General features: G+C 41.5%; 1 protein-coding gene across 2 annotated transcripts in view; it reads left to right on the forward strand.

Annotated features, from left to right (window-relative positions):
* The window catches only part of PPARGC1A (PPARG coactivator 1 alpha), a 523,380-nt gene that overhangs the window by 211,109 nt on the left and 287,709 nt on the right, over positions 1-24,562 (forward strand). The window contains exon 1 of one of the 2 annotated variants that reach the window (XM_060688913.2): positions 8,007-8,101. The exons of the other annotated variant lie outside the window; for it this stretch is intronic. Coding sequence (XP_060544896.2) covers positions 8,036-8,101 — 66 coding nt within the window. The 5' untranslated portion in view covers positions 8,007-8,035. Of the gene's footprint in view, positions 1-8,006; positions 8,102-24,562 lie in introns of those variants that run through there. 2 annotated transcript variants of the gene reach the window in all.

The following is a 24,562-nucleotide window of genomic DNA, read 5'->3' on the forward strand; positions in this document are numbered from 1 at the left end:
GCAGTGTCCTTCTCTGCCTGCATCTCTCTTCCTGGGAAACAACGGCGGCCTTGATCTACCTTACATGGTTGTTGTAAGAGTCGCCCACGGGGATGCTTTCGGACACTTCGAAGTTCATTAAAATAAATGCTACGATGGTTCATAGAATAGGTTGTTTTGTTTTGCTACAGCAACCTAAGTAAGTTATGGTTCCTATTTAATATTTTTGGAGGGTTGATTAAGAATATGTTTGAGACTGGCATTGTTGCTAAAAAGGGACGTGGAGGCTCAGGGGCTAAGACGCTGAGCTTGTCGATCGGAAGGTCGGCAGTTCAGCGGTTCGAATCCCTAGTGCCGCGTAACGGGGTGAGCTCCCGTGACTTGTCCCAGCTTCTGCCAACCTAGCAGTTCGAAAGCAGGTAAAAAAGGCAAGTAGAAAAATAGGGACTACCTTTGGTGGGAAGGTAACAGCGTTCCGTGCGCCTTTGGCGTTGAGTCATGCCGGCCACATGACCACGGAGACGTCTTCGGACAGCGCTGGCTCTTCGGCTTTGAAACGGAGATGAGCACCGCCCCCTAGAGTCGGGAACGACTAGCACACATGTGCGAGGGGAACCTTTACCTTTACCTTTATTATTGCTAAAAAGCATAAATAGATTTGCTCAGGTACTAACCCTTTATTAGCCATGGGCGACATGGAATTATTCTGCACAACTAGCCAGTTATGCTAATCAACGTTATCTGCAAAATCTGATCATAGAAAAATAAAGTTAATTTTGTTTGCACGTGAGAAGATCTGCTTGCATTTAGGGAAGCCTCCTCGAATAGCTTGAATAGATAAAACTTGACATTTGATCTAAGCGGGTCACGGATGATTTAAGGGAGGCAAAACAATGTGATATTTGCATTGCAGCTGGTGATAGACAAGATTTGTTTACGAATCAATACGAGGACCTTTAATGCAAAAGCACCATATTTATGAAAATATATCCCAATAAAAAAGAATGTTTTTATTGGTTGAGGTTGTTATCGCTATTATAGACGATGGGAGGACTTTATTATTTATATATATGTGTGTATGTGTGTGTTTTTTTTCTATCGAGACACCTGGTCTACCCCAGCATGTGGGAGGGAGCATCTAGCATCCCTTTTGCCTTTCAGCTCCAATCCAGGAGCCCTCAAGCAGTCGCATTCACGACAAACAGTTTTATATCAAATTTATATTTCGCTTATAAAGAAATAAAGGGAGGCTAGTATAGATATATTTCAAGCTATTTAGTTCTCATCAGCTAGCCATACCCTTACTTGGATTCGAACTTGGGCTGCCTGCATATAAATTTGGTATAAAACGGTTTGTCGTGAATGCGACTGCTTGAGGGCTCCTGGATTGGACCTGAAAGGCGAAAGGGATGCAGTTTGCTCCCTCCCACATGCTGGGGTAGACCAGGTGCCTCGATAGAAAAACTCTTAATCTCTCCCCTGGCTCAAGATAATGAAGGAAGGAGAACTTGTGGCTCAGAAATCTATTTTATTTCTATTCTATCCCTTTATCATGTCTACAAATACAGGACGTTCTGGATTTAGGGCCAAAATTGAGCCTCCAATTTTTGTTGCCAAGCGAGACATTGTACAATTCCCCCATTTCTTTTTCACCAGGGTTAAGTGAATCACTTGCAGTCGTTAAGCGAGTAACCCGCTTAAAACTGTACCTTTGGAATGCCGCAACGGTCATACGTGTGAGAAATGGTCGTAAGTCACTTTTTTTCAGGGACGTTGTAATGTCGAATGGTCACTAAATGAACTGTTTGTAAGTGTGTTGTAAACACACTCCAGCCTAAACTGAGAGAAAGAGAAGGATTAATCCACGTGGCTCTCCAAAGCAACAGAGGTGGAGATGCCAGCCGCTTCTCTTGCAAGTGAGTAATTGAGGATCACGGGAGGCTGTATGAGTATAATTTCATAAATCACAGAATGGAAAAAGGGGCTATTTAGGCTCTCGAATCCAACCCCATGCTCAGGGCAGGAATCTAATTTAAATCATCTTCAAGCGAGCGCCTGCTGGACTATACCTGGCGAAGAGAAGCCCACGAGTTTCTAGGTAATTGGTTCTTCTGTCAAATCGCTCTCATCGCTAGGAAGTTTTCTGCAACAGGCAATTGGGAAATCCATTATTTCACAAGGAACAGGTCTTCGCCTTCTCTACGACACTCTTGTCAGCTTATCAAAACCTGCTATCACATTTTCTCCCGGGCTTCTCTCGTCGCTAAACAAAACATCTTTCTTCATGACAGCCTGATTGGTTGTTGTTTTTTTCTCCCCTTCACATGGATGTCGCCAAGTTACGTCTTGCCCATTTGATTTCTGTTTCACATTCCGTAATGTATGAAACGCACATCCTTGTTCTGTCCCCCTTCCCCACACAGGCAAACACACCACCAGGCACGCCTGCCAAGTTTTTATTAAGCAATCAGACTAGAAACCTTTGCAGATAAGAGTTTCGGCAGTAAACTGTGACATGCCTGCCAAGTCAGTTTTCACTCACAGTAAGCAAGAGAGAGTTTATCCTCAGTCCGGTTCAGTAGCAAAAAGTAATCCACGAAGCAAGAGTTAGCCAAGGTCCAATCCAAATATATACAAGCCAGATTCCAGGTAACGCGATATGACTCTCCGGTTTTTAACTTTGACCATCACAAAGCCTGAAGAGCAATCACACCCACTTTTATTCCTTGTGGGGTGTGGCTCCGTGACTCAGCTCAATCTCTGGCCCTCCCACGCCTCTTTTGTTGCTGCGCACGCTTCTCCCTCCGACGCTGCCTGGGATCAAGCCAGGATTCATCAACCTCGCTCCCTATCTGTTGTTGTTCCGATATGCTTTCCTCCTGGCACATCCCAGGCTGTTCCTCCTGGCCTTCGGATGGAACCTGAGGCATTGCCAGAGAGGAGGGTCCTGGAGAGGTAGGCCTTGTCAGTTCCTCCCCATCACCTTCTGAGTCCTCTTCCTCTGTTAGGACAGGCTTGGGAGTCGGGGTCACAACAATCCTTGGTTAAATGGAGGTCTTTGGTCCAAAGGCCTGATGCGTCAATTTAGGGTGCAATCCCATTCAGCAAAGCATACGTTTTTTTAAAAAATCCCACGTAAGTATCAAGTGTGAACTTTGCAGAGTTTTAGAACTAAGGTAGCCAATTTTTTGATGAGAATGTGGGACCATCGCTAAATAAACCAGCTTCTGAACATATATAGAAAAGTGTGGTTTGACGTGCCTAGAAGAGAGAGAGAAAAGAGAGCTGTTGAGGTTCAGCTTGGATCCTTGGACAAGCCTCCAAGTGGCCTCAAGGACTCTCTAAAAGGATGCAAATGACCAGCTATCTGCAAGGAATATAAATCTTCCACTCAGAGCTAAAGAAGCTTCTTGGATGAGAAGTGAAACATCTTCAAAGAAAGTCCGGTCGCCTCTTAGAAAAAGCACTTTTGGGAGAACCATGACTGGATGACTGAGAATCTCCGTAGACATGCAGACATAATCATTTTCTACTAGGTGAAGGAACTGTTTTGAAGGTGAACCTCAACATTTTCACCACATTCTTCTCTTCTGCATGCAGAAGAAGACTCATAATTTCCACATTTTAATAAATAAATATAAATTTAAATATATTTTAATTATTTGCTGTGGGAACAATATGGAACCGTGAATATCATATTTTATGGCCAGATTCTGTGACCATAAGACACATATATTGGATTTTTTTTTAATACTGAGATGGGAAGGCAAACATGAGTTTTAATTTACAAGGCGGGTAGAATATTCACTCATTTAACTCAAAGGGTATTTATTGATTTCTTTTCCTCCTGATTTGATATTTTCTGACATTTTATAACACTCAATAGCGATTTATATAAAAACCATGGCCTGCTTTATTCACCAGTCATTTGTAATTTTCTTTCCTAGTAAAAATAACAAGCATGTATATCCAATCTGTTAAGAACTTCAGACTTCATGCTCAAAGGAATCACCGTTGGGAAGTAGAAGTGTGGAATTCAGAGAGAAGCTTAGACATTGTAGGCAGGGCAGAATCAAGACGAAAGGACAAATTATAGATGGGTGGATGGGTGGGTGGATGGGTGGATGGATGGATGGATGGATGGATGGATAGATGGAAGAAGGAAGGAAGATGAAAGAAGTTAGGAAGGAAGGAAGAGAGAAAGGATGATGATAGAAAGGGAATTTAAGAAGGAAGGAAGTTAGGAAGTTAGGAAGGGAGGGAGGGAGGAAGGAAGATGAAAGAGAAGGAAATTAGGAAGGTAGAGAGAGAGAGAAAGAGGGAGGAAGATGAAAGAGAAGGAAGTTAGGATGGAAGGAAGTTAGGGAGGGAGGGAGGGAGGAAGAAAGATGAAAGAGAAGGAAGTTAGGATGGAAGGAAGTTAGGAAGTTAGGAAGGAAGGAAGGAAGGAAGGAAGGAAGGTAGGTAGGTAGGTAGGATGGACCATATTGGTGATTGGCTCAAAGTCACCGAGCTAGCTTTCAAGGCTAAGGCAGAACTAGAACTCGCCGTCTCCTGGTGATTGGCCCAAAGTCACCCAGCCAGCTTTCAGGTCTAAGGCAGGACTAGAATTCACTGCCTCCCAATTTCTAACCTGGTTCCTTAACCACACCCTTGGGTTTGGGCTTAGATTTAATTGCACCAGACAGGCTCACCAACAAGCTATCATTAGCAAAGGGTATCTTCAGATTAAACGAAGGGTTGAGATTGTTACATCATATTTTGAGATGCTAACTTTTGAACTTCCAACTTTAGAGAGCCTGGCAACGTTCACCTGTGTGCCATCATCAAAAAATATCTTTAGAATGGACCACTGAAGTTCATTCTCCTTTTCTCACCATTTCGATATGAGCTTCTTAACGGTTTTTTCATGACAACGCAAATGTATTCTGCATATGCTTTACATAATTATAGAAAACAACTGTTGAGCATCTCTATTTCTGCAGAGGTATGCATGCATCTATTTGAGTGATGTATAAAATCTCTAACTAGACTTAAACTTGATTTTTAGCAATACTTTTAAAATATTTTTTAAAAAATATCTTTTGCTTTGGGTTCTCACATTCCAAAAATAATTCTAACCTTTGAATGTGTAAAAAAAGTACTCTGTTTTTTTGCCAATAAATGTTTGCCGTCTTACTCCATCTGCAAAATCCTGTTGTTGGATGAGATACAAACACATAGCCACACCCTGATAATTAAATGGAAAGAGAAATAAAGTCCGCCAAATCATACATTTGAATAATTGCAGAAATTGATTCTCATAAACCCCGTTTTGTTTCTTTTATTTAGTGAGCCTAGTTTAGTAAAAACACAGTACTGTCAGGCGCATAGGATCAGGGCCATTCATAAGGTGGTAGTATAGAAGTTTTTTTTCCCACGAATCTGTCAACAAAAGTTCAACATTGGCACCAGATGAGGGTCAACGGAACTCAGAAAGAGTTGGAGCACTTTGTGGACACACAAGGATGCTAAACTGATGATGCGTTTAATTCTGCCCTCCCAGCTCTGTCTTGCTGTTCTCCAACAAGTACTCTAGAGTTGAGTGCAGCTTTACCACTGAGTGTAGATGTCTGCCAAGGTGCTACAGATCATGAATATTCTTCAATGGGCCATACAGTTACAAGTATCTGAAGTTCACTCGTTTTTTTTTCAGAATGTACATGGTCTTATCTAATTGCATTGTACATTGCATAATCTAATATGCAACCTTAGCATTCAATCAATGCTTTCCAGCATTGGCGATTTCCAGGTATGTAACTTCAATTCCAATGTGATAGATGGTATATATTTGTATAGCAAAAAGGAACTGTATTTATTGCAAGGTAAAACTTGACGGAAATGTCTAAACCGGAAAAGTCACACCGTGTCCGATGTTTTTAATTGTATTATTAATAAAAAACTTTTTTAAAAAAACAAAAGAAACACCAAGTGTAAACTCTGAAGATAGAAGAAGGCATTGCAACATCCTTATAAATGGCAGATCATCAATTTATTTGTTTTTGTTTTTTTTTAAATCTCATGAACTTGGCAATGTACCTCAGACTGGGCCAGTGTACTTTCTTCCTCTTTTCCCTTCCTATATTAGCTCACCATGTGGTTGAATTTAGCTGGATTTAAAAAAAAAAAAAAAATGTATAAATATCATGTCCCAGATTTCAGCGGGATAAATTTGGGTATTTTTTTTTTCAAGAAGCTTTAAGATTGGCACTAAATTCACACTATAAATGCGAGCAGCAGTCGTAAGTCACAGTCGTTGTAACTTTTCAAGGTCACTAAATGAACTGTCGTAAGCCGAGGACCACGTATGGCATGTAGCACTATGGCCTCTGAAATGGCCTCTGTTTAAAATGTTTCACCCTTTCCTGTATATAGCGCTGACATTTGGGATATATATATATATACACATATATCCCAAATGTCAGCGCTATATAAGAGTCTTTGATGCTTTTGTATGCCTTCCATCTGCCCATCATACAAACTAGATCTGCTTGACAAACTTCTAAAATATATATCAATTTTAAATTGAACGAGATGTTTTGAGTGGTTGCCCTCTTGTGCCGTTACCATTGGGGGTGCTGGCTGCACTGAAGCTAATTCTTACACTGAGAGTTGCTTAGGAAAATTTCTGGAATGGTGAACATTTGGGCAATTGCCTACCTGAGCATAATACGTCTGTCTGTCTGTCTGTCTGTCTGTCTGTCTGTCTGTCTGTCTGTCTGTCTATCTATCTATCTATCTATCTATCTATCTATCTATCTATCTATCTATCCTCTCTCTCTATCATCTATCTACCTACTTACCCATCCATCCATCCGTCCGTCCGTCTGTCTGTCTATCATCTATCATCTACAGTATCTATCTATCTATCTATCTATCTATCTATCTATCTATCTATCTATCTATCTATCATCTCTCTCTATCATCTACCTACCTACCTACCTACCTACCTACCTACCTATCCACCCACCTACCTACCCACCCATCCATCCATCCATCCATCCATCCATCCATCCATCCATCCATCCATCTATCATCTCTCTCTCTATTATCTATCTACCTACCTACCTACCCATCCATCCATCCATCCATCCATCCATCCATCCATCCATCCATCTATCTATCATCTCTCTCTCTATCATCTACAGTATCTATCTACTTACCTACCCATCCATCCATCCATCCATCCATCCATCCATCCATCCATCCATCCATCCATCCATCATCTCTCTCTCTCTATCATCTATCTATCTAGCTACCTACCTACCCATCCATCCATCCATCCCTCCGTCCATCTAGCATCTCTCTATCTCTCTCTCTCTCTCTCCCTGCTCCCCCCTCCCAATTTGCCCCAAATACCTACTCTTAATTTCTCTGCTGGGTGATGAGAACTGACTTTTCTATATTCAGCTCTCTCCTATATTGACTTTTTCTGTAGATGTGAAAAGAACTATTCCAGAAGTGGTTTCTCTATTTATAGATTCAATATTTATTTTTCTGGATATATATACACACACACACACCTCCTTTCAAGTTCGGCTTCACAGACACATTCTCCAGGATTTTGGACCAGGAAAGCAGACAGGGGGGGGGGATTTTTCCCTTCTCCTTCTCCTCCTCCTCCCTTCCCCTCTCCTCTTTGCATCTCCTCCTGGCTCTCGCCATAAAAAGCATTGTTCCCGGGGAACTCTGCAGCCAGACCTGGCGGCTGATGGGTTGGGAAGCATCCTTGGGGTTCGGTGCTCCTCGTTGGCTTCCCTCCCTTCAACCCCCCCGCCCCCCAAAGCAGACTGTGCATTTCAAACTCACCCCCCCACCTCTCATCACCCCCCACCCCCCCAAAATACCACACACAGCAGCACCTGGCCGTCTTGTAGCATGACCTTTCCTTCATGACAAATTGCTCCGAAGTTGCCCTTGATGCTGAGGAGGCTTTTCTCCCGGAGAGACTGAAGGAGGGCATCGGCCAGTGGAAGAAGTTCCTCCGGCTGCAGCTGCTGTGGATGAAAGACCACCCATGGGGGAGAGTAAGGATTTCGAAGAGGACTGGATCAAACAGCTGCGAAGGGAATCTAGTTGGCAGGTTAGTCGCGATTTTCCACCCTCCCAAGGTGTCTTTGCTGCTTTGGAAGCAGGATGCGGGGGGGGTGTGTGTAAGTGGGTGGGTGGGCAGCACCTCAACTTGGAGGTGGGCTGAGGGCGAAGGAAGCCTGGCATCCATCCCTGGGCATCTCAGCAGCTCCTGCAAAACTCAGTTTAATTTGTGTGTGGGGAGGGGGGAGGAATCGGGCGATCATCCTCGCTTTGCATTGTCTTCTTTTGAGTTGGAAATGTAGTGAGGAGGGGGAGGGGGGGCTTGAATTAGACAGGGCTTTGCAAATCGGGAGACACGGTCTAAATTTACACTTCCCTTAATAATGGTACTCACATTAACCAGCTGCAGGTGTGCAGTGCACTATTAAAGGAAACTGGATTGTCTTTCTCTCTCTCCCTCTTTCTCTCCCTCCCTCCCTCTCCCTCTTTCCCTCTTTCTCTCTTTCTCTCTCTCCTTCTCCTGCTCCATTTCTCTCTCCCCCTCTTTCTCCCCCTCTGTCTCCCTCCCTCTCTCTCCCTCTTTCCCTCTTTCCCTCTTTCTCTCTGTTTCTCTCTTTCTCCATCTCTCTCTCCCCCCTTTTTTCTCTTTCTCTCTCTCTTTCTCTCTCTCTCCTTCTCCTGCTCCATCTCTCTCTCCCTCTTTCCCTCCCCCTCTCTTTCTCTCTCTCTTTCTCTCCCTCCTTCTGCTGCTCCATTTCTCTCTAGACTCTTTCCCTCCCCCCCTCTTTCTCTCTCTTTCCCTTCCCTTCTCTTTCCCCCCTCTCTTTCTCTCTCCTTCTCCTGCTCCATCTCTCTCTCCCTCTTTCCCTCCCCCTCTCTTTCTCTCTCTCTCTCTTTCTCTCTCTCTCTCTCCTTCTCCTGCTCCATCTCTCTCTCCCTCTTTCCCTCCCCCTCTCTTTCTCTCTCTTTCCCTTCCCTTCTCTTTCCCCACTCTCTTTCTCTCTCCTTCTCCTGCTCCATCTCTCTCTACCTCTTTCTCTCCCCCTCTCTTTCTCTCTCTCTTTCTCTCTCTCCTTCTGCTGTTCCATTTCTCTCTCTCCCTCTCTCCCTCTCCCTCTTTCTCTATCTCTCTCTTTCCCTCCCCCCTCTCTTTCCCTCTCTCCTTCTCCTACTCCATCTCTTTCTCTTTCTCTCCCCCCCTCTCTCTTTCTCTCTCTCCTCCTCCTGCTCATCTCTCTCTCCCCCTCTTTCCCTCCCCCCTCTTTCCCTCTCTCCTTCTCCTACTCCATCTCTCTCTCTCTCTCTCCAAATCCAAGTTTAATTCGTCATTGCAAGAGGAGGAGGCACCCGTCAGTCTTCTACTTTTATATCGAGCGTGCGTGCTGTGTCGTTTTAACTTTAACTTAATGATGTGATTCCTTTTCTTAAAACAAAACCAAAAATAAAATAAAAATAAAAATGCATGGCTTATGCATTATCCCAGAATAATGCTGGATTAGTCCAGAGTAGACATGCTTTGGCATTCTTAAGGCTAAAAAGGTAGTTTCAGTTAACGGCAAGGATGATTTTTGATATTCTGGCAATACCTGGTTCATTTTGCTTTTCTTTCTTTTTCCTTTTTGGAAATTACTTGTTTCCATTTCATAGAGGAATCTCTCCACCGGGCTTGGATTGCTCTGTACATAGCATCTTATATAAAGCCTCTGCCCTTTTCTTCTCTCTTCTGCTGCATTTTAATTAAACCCTCCCCAAGGCTGGAAAGAGAAGTCATATTATGGGTTTCTTCCTTCTTTGGTCCTCCACTTGAGCTTGCTGTGGTCCATCCTTTCCAATAAGGCTAATTTGATGACTTTCCATCACGGGGAAACTGCTTTAAAGTCTACAAGGCTAAGAAAAATAGCCCTCTCCAATTCCACCAAATATCTTCTTCCCTACCAAAAATGAGAAAAATCAGAAAATGCCAGATTCTCCTTCATTTGGCAGTGAGGAAGAGACCCGTAAGAATCACCTGTGTGACTACAGCCTGATCTTCATTAGCTTGGGAGACATCTGACTTTGGAGTGAGGGAGAACCCAGTCAAGTTTTCTTACTTTATTTTTAAGAGTAGGTGGGAAGTATGTGGTAGATTTGAATCACTCTTTGCTTTGAGCCTCACACGCTGAATAATTAGGATTTGATTTTGCAATATGCTCAAGTTGGGTTTTAGGGTTTTTTTTCCCCCCTCACCCAGCCTGCTCCATCTCACAAATGAAAAGGGACGTGGCAGTTGGATCATTATTGACGGAATAATTTAAATTTGAACCGATAGAAAAGAGGTAAAGAAAAGCTAAGCTGCATTCTGGAATTAATCGAGGCTCAAACCCCATTCGGAATTTCTCTTCTGAATGGGGTTTGACCAGGGGTGGAGATTTTGAGTAGTTTGGAGAACCGGCAAATGTCACTTCTGGCTGGCCCCAGAGTGGGGTGGGAATGGAGATTTTGCAATATCCTTCCCCTGGAGTGAGGAGGGAATGGAGATTTTGCAATATCCTTCCCCCAGGAGTGGGGAGAGAATGGGGATTTTGCAGTATCCTTTCCCTGGAGTGAGGTGGAAACGGGGATTTTGTAGTATCCTTCCTCTGGAGTGGGGTGGGAATGGAGATTTTGCAATATCTTTCCCCCAGGGGTGGGGAGAGAATGGGGATTTTGCAATATCCTTCCCCTGGAGTGAGGTGGAAACGGGGATTTTGTAGTATCCTTCCCCTGGAGTGGGGTGGGAATGGAGATTTTGCAGTATCCTTCCCCTGCCATGACTACCAAGCCATGCCCACAGAACCGGTACTTAAAAAAAATTTGAATTTCACCACTGAAAGGAATGCATTGCATATACATTGTATAGATCGCTTGGAGGTGGGAAATACTTCCAGTGTAATCTGCTGGATCCCCTGCATGGATTAAACCACCAGATTACAAGAACACAAGCGAGCAGTAAGACGAGGAGACCCAAACTCATTGGTGGCCTCACACTTCAATGAAGAAGGACACACATTCTATTTTGCAGCTACTCAGATTGTTGGCCGAGCAGGGACAAAAACAGCCAGGGAAGTGATTGAAGCCCGGGAAACAGGCTGCTCGTCAGTCAACAGGAGTGCTGATTTACCATCAATTGATCAATTATTTAGAAGATGAGGGCTGGGCAGCACGAACAAATGACAACCAATGATTTAAAGCCAGCCATCATCAACACACCCCAGTCAACATCTAAAAAGCCACACACAACCAGGCACTATAACTACCACACACAACAACACACAGTCAGCTAGAGAGTACTTACTTGAGGATGGGCTCCAGCATGAGCTCGGAAGACAAAATCTCTGGTCCAAAGATTGGATTTTTCAATATTATCCTGGGATGCGTAGATTTGCCTTCATCTACGGGACCGCCTGCTACCACCAATAGCCTCCCACCGGCCGGTACGCTCTCATAGAGAGGGGCTCCTCCGGGTGCCGTCGGCCAAACAATGTCGACTGGCGGCCCCCAGGGGGAAAGCCTTCTCTGTGGGGGCACCTACGATCTGGAACGAGCTCCCCCCCGGAGATACGGAGGATCCCGGATCCGCACACCTTCCATCGCACGCTTAAGACTTTCCTATTCCATCAAGCTGGCCTGGCCTAAATCTTCTCTCCTTTTTAAATGTAAATGTTAATTTGTTTTTAAATGATGGGGTATTTTAAATTTGTTCAGCCAAATTATTTAATTCGTTTTTATTTTATTTTAAATTTTTGTATTTATGTGTTTTATCTTGTGGCTGTTCACCGCCCTGAGTCCTTCGGGAGTAGGGCGGTATAGAAATTTAATAAAATAAATAAATAAATAATTTTGTGAGTTGGGAAGAATCTTAAAAGAGTTTTCCTAATCTGATCACTTCTCAGTGGATATGATCCACTGGGTCATCCCTGAGAGACATTTCTGCTTGAATTCCTTTGGGATCCCGCTGTTCCTCTAATTGTTAGCTATCAATAGATCCACGCGAACACTAGATTTGGATTTTTATTGGAACCATCTCAGTAGGACTATCAGTTCTGGTTGCAATAATCTATTGGGGTGATCCCTAGCGGCAGCAAGGTTTAGCTTTTTTCTGTATTTGGGGGTTGCCTGGATTTTTGTCCCCTGGATCTGATAGCTGGCCTAAGGATCAGATGATCGTGGAACCATACCAGATCATTCCAGAAATCAGCCCATCAACACAGAGAAATGCATTCTCAGGTGTTTCTTGTTAGAAGAGTGGTGCAGTGGCCTAGAGGTGGAGCTCTCGCCTCACAATCAGGAGGCTGTGAGTTCGATCCTAGGTAGAGGCAGATATTTCTCTCTCTGGGCACCGTGAGAATATTATCTGCTGGACAAAACTCCGCTCTGGCAACAGGAAGGGCATCCGGCCATTAAAACACTGTGCTAGCTCCATTCAGTGGCCCAGATTCCATCCCGCAAGGGATTATGGGGTGATTAAAAGAAGAAGATGATGATGATGATGTTTCTTGTTAGAAGGTCACAAAAGATGATCGTGTGACCTTGGGACACTGCAACCCGTCATAAGTACAAGATGGTTGCCAAGTGTCTGGATTTTGACCACGTGATCCTGGAGATTGTGCAGCGGTTGTAAAGAGGAAAAATGTTCCCAAGTCTTCTTTTTTTCCAGTCCCGTTGTAACTTTGCACGGTCACTAAATGAACTGTTGAAAGTCGAGGACTATCCATGTCTTCTTTTCCTCCACGGATGGAGATTCGTACCATGACTTGTTCTAATCACTGGCAAATGGCCTTTGTTTTATTTTGCCTTGGGTTGCCCCCCCTCCCCTCCCGGAACCATAGAATTATCTCTACATTTTGAGATGGCTGGGAATGAAAAGTTTTTTTCCCCCCTGTGTACAGGAATGCATAGAAAAGTCCAGGTTTTTGCGTCAAGATCTTTTATCCGGCATCTCTAGTCCGTTTAAAGAAAAAGCTTTCCTGTTTTTGGGATGCACTTTGAGCCTGAAAATACGTATGAATTTAAGCAGTTAGAAAGGATTTTGTAGTATCAATCTTAATTACAATCAAAGTCAGACTTAATTCCCTCTGGAATTATTCTTAATACTTGCAAGGAATTAAAGTCATCGGCAACTCTTGTTGCGTTTCGCTCACCCTGGAGCAGGCAGATAGAGATAGACCTCGACTTACAAATGCAATGGAGCCCTACATTTTGGCTGCTAAGTGAGACAGCCGTTAAGCGAATTTTACCCCATTTTACAACCTTTCTGCCACGGTTGCTAAGTGAATCTGGCTTCCCCGTTGACTTTGCTTGTCGGAAGGTCGCAAAAGGAGGGGGTCACGTGACCCCGGGACACTCCAACTGTCATAAATATGAGTCAGTAGCCAAGCCTCTGAATTTTGATCACATGAGCACGGGGATGCTGGAACGGTCGTAAGAGTGAAAAAGACGGTCTTAAGTGATCTTTTCCAGCACTGTCGTAACTTTGAATGGTCACTAAACGAACTGTTGTAAGTGGAGGACTACTTGAACTCTATATCTAGAATAGAAACAGAATATTTAGACTAAGCGAATCTATCTAAGCAGGTAAATCACAAATATTTTATATAAATTCTTCTGGATTCCCTGAAGAGAAGTATCTAAGCTACCAAAGACCATCTCCGTACCCGGAAGCCAACCGAAACATTTGTTAAGTGAGTTTAGCCCCAATGTACGACCTTCCTTGCCACCGTCGTTAAGCAAATCCCTGCAGCTGATAAGTCAAAAACATGGCTGTTAAGTGAATCCGGCTTCCCCGCCTCGTTGACCTCTGGGGACACTGCGACCATCATAAATATGAATCAGTTGCCGAGCATCTGAATTTTGATCACGGGGATGCAGTGGTGGTATTCACCCGGTTCGGGCCGGTTCAGGCGAACCGGTAGTGGCGACCATCCTATTTAGCCATGGTTTCTAAGCCACGCTCATGTGTGTAAGCTGTGCGCGTAAGCAAAGCACATGTGTGGAAGGCCGCGTACATGCATGGCAGCTACATGCGTGAGTGCAGCGAGAGTGCATGTGCGCACGCTCAAATTTTCGCCGCACGGCGAACCGGTGGTAAAATTATGTCAAGCCCACTTCTGCGGGGATGGTGCAACGGTTGTGAAAAAAACACGTCACTTTTTTCAGCACCGTTGTAACTTCAAACGGTCGTTAAACGAACTGTGGTAACTCGAGGGCTTATCTGTGCCTCTTCGTGGCTAAGAACTTTTCATAATATTTTTAAGCCGGAGCCGCAATCCTCCGAGGCAACCAGGAGCTTAGTTTCTAAAGCCTTGCTCTCGTACAATCTCTGCTATTAAGTTACCTTTCTCCCTTGATAGATTAAACCCTGGCTGGGAGCGTTTACCTGGGGAAAGTGCTGGCCGTAGACTTACTTAGGCCGAAATTCTTTGCGAGGTTCTAGATGAGAGAGGTGAGGTCACTCTGGCCCAAATTCGTTTTAATTGTTTATTCGCGCTTTGCCTGATCCCTTTTCCTTCCCCCTTGCCGTTTCCACGGACGGGGATCCAAGATAAATGAGGAGCAAACGGTCCCATCGCGTAGCCAATATTTTGCAAATATAAGCGGTGGAATTGCTCCGTCTGCTCCAAGGGAGCTTTACCTGTGTTATTTCTTGCCCTGCTTCTTTATAACTTTGGGACCGGGGTTTGTATCTTAATCCAACCTGACATATTCCACTTTAAGCTCTGCTGAATAATATATTGCCTTTTTCTTTTTTTAAAAAAATGTTTGTTTTCTACCTAAGAGTTTCTTTTTCCCCCCCACCCACCCCGATATTACCTCCTCCTGTGCTCAGGAAGAAGGTCTGTGCTCGAATATCCCTAGAGCTTCTTCTGTGCACTTTTAATTCTTACATTTCTGAATGTACGCTTTAGAGGTGGAGCTCTCGCCTCACAATTGGGAGGCTGTGAGTTCGATCCTAGGTAGAGGCAGATATTTCTCTCTCTGGGCATACTGAGAATAATATATCTGCCGAACAAAACTCTGCTTTGGCAACAGGAAGAGCATCCGGCCAGTAAAACTAGCTCCATTCAGTTGCCCAGACTCCACCCCGCAAGGGATTATGGGCAGTAGTGAAATCCAATTTTTTTTACTACTGTTTCTGTGGGCGTGGCTTGGTGGGCATGGCAGAGGGAGGATACTGCAAAATCTCCATTCCCACCCCATTCTGGGGCCAGCCAGAGGTGGTGTTTGCCGGTTCTCCAAACTACTCAAAATTTCTGCTACCAGTTCTCCAGAACCTTCCGGATTTCATCCCTGATTATGGGGTCGTTAAATGAAGTTGATGATGATTTCTGAATGCATGCTTTCAATAGATGCAAATTTGGTGCAATTCTCGCATAAATGTAAATTGTTGTGCCTGTTTTTCTACACTGGCTCCATTTTTGTGCCTGCATTTCGATAAAATCAAAGCATATCTATCTAGCTAGATACTGAGATGCTTCAAAACAATGCATTCATATAAAAATTGTGATAATGAGTAACGTTATTCGGTCCTCTCAAGTTAGATACAAGAATGTTCTAGATAAGATGAAGCATTGTTTTATGTTAGGGATGTAGTTGAATAATACTGATAAATGAGCTATCGATATTGGCTATGCTTTATCTCATAGCCAATTGTAGTAAGATGGCACTTTCATTATGAATCGGATTATGGACTCTAAAATATTAGATCCAGGCAGTGGTGGGATTCAAATAATTTAACAAGCGGTTCTCTGTCCTAATGACCAGCTGTGAGGGCGTGGCATTGGTGGGCGTGGCCAGGGAGTGTGACAGGCAACACTCAGCCTCCTGCACCCCCCTGGGAGCAGCCCCCCCCGTGCCCCGTTTTGGGCCTAGTAGGCCTCCCTGCAGCCTCCTGGGAGCAAAAATGGACCGGGGGGGTGCACCATACCCCTCGCACACCATTTTGGGCCTAGTAGGCCTCCCTGCATTTACCTGGGAGCCAAAACGGAGCGCATGGTGACTCCAGGAAGGGGCGGGGTGGGGAGGGGGCGGGGCCAGCCAGAAATTTAACAACCGATTCGCCCGAACCGGCTGAATCCCACCACTGGATCCAGGATATGGACAAAACTGATAATGACGGTATTTTCACAAAATAATGGTCATTGCTTGCATGTTTTTTTTCCCCTTGCAAAAGAGAAAAAGTCCTAATCACCCTTAAAAAATTGAATTCCACAAGGAACTGTAAAATAACAGTTTTCTGAGCGGAGCTTCCTTCCAGAGGAGGCACGATTAAAATCGCAATGATTAAACTTACAGCATTTCCAAACCCTCCGAACTGCATGGTTCTTGGCTCTAACCTTTTAGAGATGCTTGAAAGGTCAATAAGCCAGCAAATTTCACAGTGACAGGACCCCAGTTCCAAAAAACTTTTGTGTTTCTGCCATGTCTCATCCGAAGGGTCTACGAAAATAGCAGAGGGAGAGAATGTCGCCTCTTAAGAGGGAAGGAAGGCCCTATTCGTTTCCTTGTGGTTGAGATGTACAGTAACTGACCTTGATTGGATGATTGTGAAACAAGGTGGATTAATGAGTAAAGCAAATTTATGGATGATACGAAGAGGGTATGTTGAGGTTGGCAGAATGCTAATCGGATTTTGAAGAGTGCCAAAATAAGCGCACGAAGGAGGCAAAAATATTCCATAGAAGTTCGCTGTGAGAGTAAAATGAAACTTACTGTGTTTTGTTTGTTTTTTTAAATATTGCAAGACAAATGTGCCATGTATTTTTTGAGTCCGCCCATTCCTCTCTAGGACTGTCTTTCAAGGCTGCATTTAAGATGTTTGGTTTCTTGGATTACCAATGTCTCTCCTTGTTTGTTTGAGCAATCTGGGTTTCATTCAGTTCATTTGAAAAACCTTGTAAAATAGGTTGAACTTGTTTGTGGGTTTGTCTGTTAAACAACATGTCCCTTAGGTAGATACCTCTGTTGCTCGCTCTTTTATTCCGTTTAATTTCTGGATGAAAATTGTATTCTGATTTTTTTCCCAAACCATATAATCTCTTTCCGTACTGGCAATTTCAAGGTATATGGGCAACTAATGTGATAGATAGATAGATAGATAGATAGATAGATAGATAGATAATAGAGATAGAAGATAGAGATAGATAGAAAATAGAGATAGATTATAGAGATAGATAGACAGACAGAGATATGATGATAGAGATAGGTAGGTAGGTAGATAGATAAATAATAAATATAGAAGATAGAGATAGATGATAGATGATAGAGGTAAATAAGTGATACCGATAGACAGACAGACAATGATGATAGAGATAGATAGATAGATAGATAGATAGATACAGAAGATAGAGATAGATAGAAAGTAGAGATAGATGATAGATAGAGGTAAATAGATGATAGAGATAGATAGATAGATAGATAGATAGATAGATAGATAGATAGATAGACAGATATGATGATAGAGATAGATAGATGATAGAGATGATAGAGAGAGAGATAATGAGATAGAGAGGGGGGGCACTTGCAATCTCCACTACTGATTTGCCCGAACCAGTCCAAACCGGCTAAATACCATCACTGCTCACAGATAAGGGAAAAACTGACGCTTCCGTCAATATTATTGTTTACCAGAGTTATTGGGTAGGGGAATTAAGAGTTTTAGATAAAATACCAGTCCATCAAGGAAGGAGTGGTGTGGTGGCCTAGAGAGATGGAGCTCTCGCCTCACAATCAGGAGGCTGTGAGTTCGATCCTAGGTAGAGGCAGATATTTCTCTCTCTGGGCACAATGAGAATCTATCTGCTGAACAAAACTCCGCATTGGCGACAGGAAGGGCATCTGGCCATTAAAACACTCTGCTAGCTCTGTTCAGTTGCCCAGACTTCATCCCGCAAGGGATCATGGGGTCGTTAAAAGATGGCAATGATGATGGGCATCTTTCACGGAAATTGTTGTGTAAAACATTTAGGTACAGATTGACAGATTGTTCTCTATAAATGTTTGCGGTTGCCATTTTTTCCCCCTAAACTCTTCCTTACTCATTGGACTCAAGATTTTTGAACAATCCTAGGTACAGTGAGAAAATAATTAATTATAAAGCATATTGCGATTGGACTTTTGCCATACTGTGTGTTTGTGTGTGTTGCACATTCACCACATGTCTAGGTAGGTTTGTTGTTATTGTTTTTGTCATCTTTTTTTTGGTCTTGTTTTTAACCCCAATAAATAAATAAATAGATAAATGAATGAATGAATGAATGAATAAATGAATGAATGCTAAAAATGGTTCTAAAATGCATTTAAGTTATTTTGCTTAATTGAGATGTTTATTGTTCTTAGCATATTAACAACGTCTTTCGTAAAATGGATTTTTTAAAAAATTTAATAGCCAGGGTTATAGAACCGGAGAAATCTGAAATTAATAGCACAAAAGCTGTCATTTCATATGGAATAATTTAACGGGTTTTTTTTGGTCACTTGTTTGTCATAAAAAGTAAACTTACTCCATTGCTAATTTTAATTTTATCAAGAAGATAAATAGTTGAGGCTAATGAAAATATAGATATTCGATGCCAGAGGCATTTGGGGGAATCTGTTAATCATTTAAGTCTGTCACAGCAAATGTTTTGTCTTCATAAACCAATTAAAATAGAAATTTTCAATTCACTAAAATGGGTACCATTCTTTGTTGCCTAAAGCAAATTAAAACAGCATTTGTTTAAAAATGTGCTTTCGAGACAGTCTTCAGGTAAATAATTAATATAGGTGTCTAAAATAATATCTTTAGTGTGCCCAGGCAAATAAGCACTATATATGTTTAAGAGTCAATGAAATTCTTCCTTGGGCCCAAAAAATAATTTTAAATATTATCTCCATCTTTGCTGTTCATTACTGCCAGACAGCATTAAGATCAATGATATTTATTTCTCCATCAATTTGATTAGAATGTAGGGCTTAACATGAGTACTGTAGACGCCCAATTGCAGGATAATTAAGTAAAAAAAACCCTGTGTCTTGCAAAAGATTAAATTCAGAGACTGACTGATATTTTTTTAAAAAAATAAACTGATGTCTAAAAACTTTTAAAAAAAACAAAACACTGGGCCATCAATTACCCAGTCTTTATAATGCATATTTAAATGAATCCAGAATATTGCCAGTGATTTTCCCCCCTCTATCTGTGCTATGACATATAATAGTCATTGGGATGTTGCTGATTGTGTGACTCTCTTAATATATAATAAATAATATTTATTTTATTATTTTATATTAATTATTATTTCCTCTCCTATATATTCATCTATCTATCTATCTATCTATCTATCTATCTATCTATCTATCTATCTATCTATCTATCTATCTATCCCAATGGACAATACACACACTTACATACATATATATTTATATATAAAAACAGTAAGAAATTACTTAAAACAGATGGAAATGTCTTGGTTACAAGTGTGAAAAAGCCTGAAAAATAAATTATTTTAAAGTGAGGTAAATAGAAATCATGTTTTCAAACTATTTGAAAACAATTTAACATCTAGCTTTCATATACAGTATTTTTTTTTTTTTAAAAAAGTAGAATTTTCCTGTTTAATTTTTTTGGGTTTGGAGCCTTAGGGAATTTGGAAATCTCCTGTGAGGAAAACAGTTTTGTCAAAAATTTGCTCAGTTATGTTCTTGGAGACGCAGAGCAACTGGAAGAGAAATAAGAAATGCCTTCCCTCGAAGAATAAATAGCCCCGATCCCTTTTCCATTTTGAGAATATCAGACTTTTAGGTCAAGTTACCTTGAATTCAAGTCACCTGTGGGGATATGGAATGGTTAATGGGTCTCAGAAAATCTGATTTAGTCCAAAGAGAACCATGTCTTATGCAACAGTGAACTTAGCTTTAAATGCAATGCGCAAAACTGGAATATATAAAATTCAGGGCATAGAGAAAAAATCTTGAATAAAAGAAGGAGCACACCATTGTGTCAAATCAGGGCAATCTCAGCCCCCCCAAAAATGAAATTGATGAATGGGCAACTAGCTGCGTCATTTGACTAGAACCTCTCAGTTTTCTTCTGTTGAATAAGATAAACAGGAAGAAAGATTTAGAATTGAGTGTATTTCTTTGTCTTTTCTACTGTACATGAACACATATAGCCAGGGAAGGGGAATTCAGGAGAAAAAAAAAAAATAGGAGGGAAAAATGAATGCTGGATGGACTCTTAGCTGAGTAATTTCAGTTAAACTAAGGAAAGCTGAGTTTCGATGTTAAATTGGTAGAATAACAATAACAGCATAATAATAAAAATAACAACAACAATATATTATTATTATTATTATTATTATTATTATTATTATTATTATTATTATTATTTAATCTTTAGTGAGATTCACAGCCTTTGAGGCTGCTTAATAGCTCAGCAGCTGGAGTCCTAACCAAGGACCTAGGAACTGTTAAGGTATCGTCGGAGGATGGAAGCTGTTCCGAGTAAGGTGGTTTTTTGTAGAGTCAAAATGTTCAAGTCCGGCAAATTTAGGATTTCTAAATAGCGGGGTAGCCCTTTGGGTATTGCTCCGAGGGCTCCAATTACAATCGGGACAACACACGATTTCTTTTTCCAGTCGCTCAGCTTCAATTTGCAAGTCCCGGTACTTTGTGATTTTTTTCTTGCTGCTTATCTTCTATTATTATTATTATTATTATTATTATTATTATTATTATTATTATTATATAATATATTATTATATTATATATAAATAATATACCTAGGACGCTAGCAGGAACCCGTATCAACCATTAGCATAAGTCAACGGTAATTGTGATACCTTTTTAAATGTTCAGTTGACTGAGTTTCATGTTTAATAAATAAAGATGATGATGATGATGATGATGATGATGATGATGATGATGATGGTGTCAAAAACCAAAGCGTACAATTTATTGATATCGCTGTACCAGGAGATGCCAGAGTCGAAGAAAAAGAACTGGAAAAAATCATGAAATATTGCGACCTGGCCATTGAAACTACGCGATTATGGATGAAACCTGTAACAGTGATACCCATTGTCATCAGGGCACTTGGTACCGTGTCTGCGAATTTTGCAAAATATATCAAGAAGTTGCAGCTACTTGGAACATCGTACTTCTTAAGAAGGTCCTTGGTTGATCCCTAGGACGCTGGCAGTAACCCCTATCAACCATTAGCACCAGTCAATGGTATTTCTGATGCATTTTTGAATGTTCAGCTGACTGAGTTTCATATTTAACGAATAAAAGTTTATAATAATAACAACAACAACAATAATAATATGGAATAACAGAGTTGTAAGGGACCTTGGAGGTCCTCAATCAATCAATCAATCAATCAGAATAGAGTTGTAAGGGACCTTGGAGGTCCTCAATCAATCAATCAATCAATCAATCAATCAATCAATCAATCAGAATAGAGTTGGAAGGGACCTTGGAGGTCTTCTAGTCCAGCCCCCTGCTCAAGCAGGAAACCCTATGCTATTTCTATCGTCCAATCTCTTCTTAAAAGCTTCCAGTGTTGAAGCCACCTACAACTTCTGGAGTCAAGCTTGTTCCACCGATGAATTCTTCTAACTGTATGTGGATTTCCAAATCAGAATTGATTTCTCAGTAAAAACAGACTTCGGCGTCTCAGACGTCACCTCAAAAAGCTACTGCAGAACTGTTTTTATTTCTTCCTTTCTTCCTTTTGTTTTGATCTGGGGTACTTTCCTCCGTGGTTGCGACTCTCGTCTTAGGCTCATTTCTCCGCTCCGTGGCAATACGAGTTACGCCCTGTTATTAAGTAAATACATTGCTTTCCGGCGTAACCAAGATGAGAATGGACCTATCAAGAGGAGCTTAAAATCTAAAATTTGACAGGATGATTACATCCTTGAAAAACGACTTCTAGGCAAAAAAAATACTGGACAAAAATACATACACGGTTAGAAAAAACGTTAAAGCAACACATAGATTACAACCCAGAAATATTTTTGTTAGGCATAGTACCAGAAAAATATAATAAAGGGAATATATATTTAATATTACATATTTTGACGGTAGCAAGAATTGTATATGTGCAACATTGGAAAAATGAGGAACCACCCATAGAAGTAGAGGTAATAAAAAAAAAAACCTAGATTATGCAGAAATGGATAGGTTGACATTGAAGATAAAAGATAAAGAAGAATCAGAATACTTTCAAAAATGGTATTGATTCTACCAGTGGTTGGATAATAGAAGCAGAAATTAGAAATTGGAAAAATACTATTAGGTATGGTTTATGTTTAATATATTATTATATTATATCCTATTATGTTAAGCAAATACACCCAGATAATACACTGTTTATAAAGAACGTATGTTAAGGAAAATATATAAATACATTGTTAAAAAAGAAGAAGAATGATTTTATCATCAGTTGAACTGGCTCAAAGAACTTTATACCACTCTCTCTATAAGCAAACTCACCTAAATACAAGTAGGAATAAATCCCACAGCAGAAAAACAGACAAATTAACAGCAGCGGGATATACTGTGCGAAAAAGAGAAACTCTGGCTGCAAAATATCAAAATATTCCGTTTTAGAGCCGGTTTGGTGTAGTGGTTAATGCATCAGGCTAGAAAACAGGAGTGTCAATTCGCAAAGCATCCCTGGCCTGCTCTCGAGTTGCCATAGGCAGGAGGGGGGAAAACTGACAGGGGCAGCCACAACCAGAAGCACATTCCATGCATACCTTTCTCAAGGCTGTATCCCAGGTTACCTGCAACAGCCGGAGGGGCATAATCTCTACAGCCCGCGAAAGTGCTCCATTGGAGAATGTGATTAATGACACACCCTGGGAAGAGGAGGGAAACAGGGTCATAATTGGGCCGTAAATTACGTGGGGTAGAGCTGGCTTCACTTGAGTACCTGCCGACATGTTGCTCCTAATAAATTACTGGGTTTCTTTTGAAGCTTAGCTCGAGGCTCATGGTGTAATTAGGGCATCCATCGGAACCCTGACAGGGAGGCCGTGAGTTCTAGTCCCGCCTTAGCCATGAAAGCCAGCTGGATGACCTTGGGCTGATCACTCTCTCTCGCCCCACCTGCCTCATAGGCTTGTCGCTGTGGGGAAAATAGGAGGAAGAAGGTGTATGGGTTGTGTTCGCCAATTTGAGTTATTTGTGAAAATAAGAACAGCAGGATATAAATACTGTAAATCTGGAGCTTTTGCCTTCGTCCTCCAGGTTCATAATCAGCTTTGTTGCTCTTGGCTGCACTCCTCCTAGAGTTTCAACATGTTTTGTGCAATATGGTGACCAAAATGCAGTTCCTGCCATTTGCTTCATTACATTCTACTTTATTATTTTAAAGCCATCGGAGGCTTCTTCTGCATCCTTTATTAAAATTTGGCCAATCCTCCCATTCTCTTTTTAATGGCCATTTCTACTTACGACCCCGGGTCTGGCCATAATATAAGGTTGTTTTTTTTATCATAATCAGTGGGAAAGGAATATTTATTAGGGATCAGTTCTAGGCACAGGACTATTTAGTGAGTTTGTATATTATTTGTGGGTCTGTGCGCCCACGAGCATGCATATCCATCTGACAACACAATTCGCAGCTCCTGTAATGCTAAATTAGGAAGGATTGGAAGATTATGAGAGATGGAGAGAGATAAACGGAGAGTCTTAAAAGTTGGAAAACTGTATGAAAATTAACAAGCAGAGATTTAATTTAGATAAAAATGCAAGTTCATAAACTAAGAGAAAAAAAAATCATAGTACAAATGGGAGGAGGATATGATACAAGGATAATTAAGATGAATTTTTTATTTATACAGCAACATGTTTGGCCAAGAAATCCCTTTAACTGTTGCCAAATGACATGAAAAGAACTTGCCTCCTGATTGAAGTGCCCCAAATACCAAAAACAGGACAGGAAAATATGAACAGAACAGAATAGATTAGAAAAACAGAGTTGGAAGGGACCTTGGAGGTCTTCTAGTCCAACCCCCTGCCCAGGCAGGAAACCCTATACCATTTCAGACAAATGGTTGTCCAATCTCTTAAAAACTTCCAGTGTTGGAGCATCTGCAACTTCTGGAGACAAGTTGTTCCATTGATTAATTGTTCTAAATGTCAAGACATTTCTCCTTAGTTCTAGGTTGCTTCTCTCCTTGAATAGTTTCCATCCATTGTTCCTTGTCTGGCCTTCAGGTGCTTTGGAAAATAGGTTGACCCCCTCCTTTCTGTAACAGTCCCTCAAATATTGGAAGACTGCTATCATTTCTCCCCTGGTCCTTCTCTTCACTAGACTAGCCATGCCCAGTTCCTGCAACTGTTTGGTCCCCTAATCCTTTTAGTGGCTCTTCTCTGCACTCTTTCTAGAGTCTCAACATCTTTTTTACATCCTGGCAACCAAAACTGGATGCAGGATTCCAAGTGTGGCCTTACCAAGGCATTATAAAGCGGTATTAACATTTCACCTGGTTTTGATTCTATT

Source organism: Pantherophis guttatus, chromosome 8 (genome assembly GCF_059756535.1).
Source record: "Pantherophis guttatus breed Tessera chromosome 8, ASM5975653v1, whole genome shotgun sequence".
Taxonomy (NCBI): Eukaryota; Metazoa; Chordata; class Lepidosauria; order Squamata; family Colubridae; genus Pantherophis; species Pantherophis guttatus.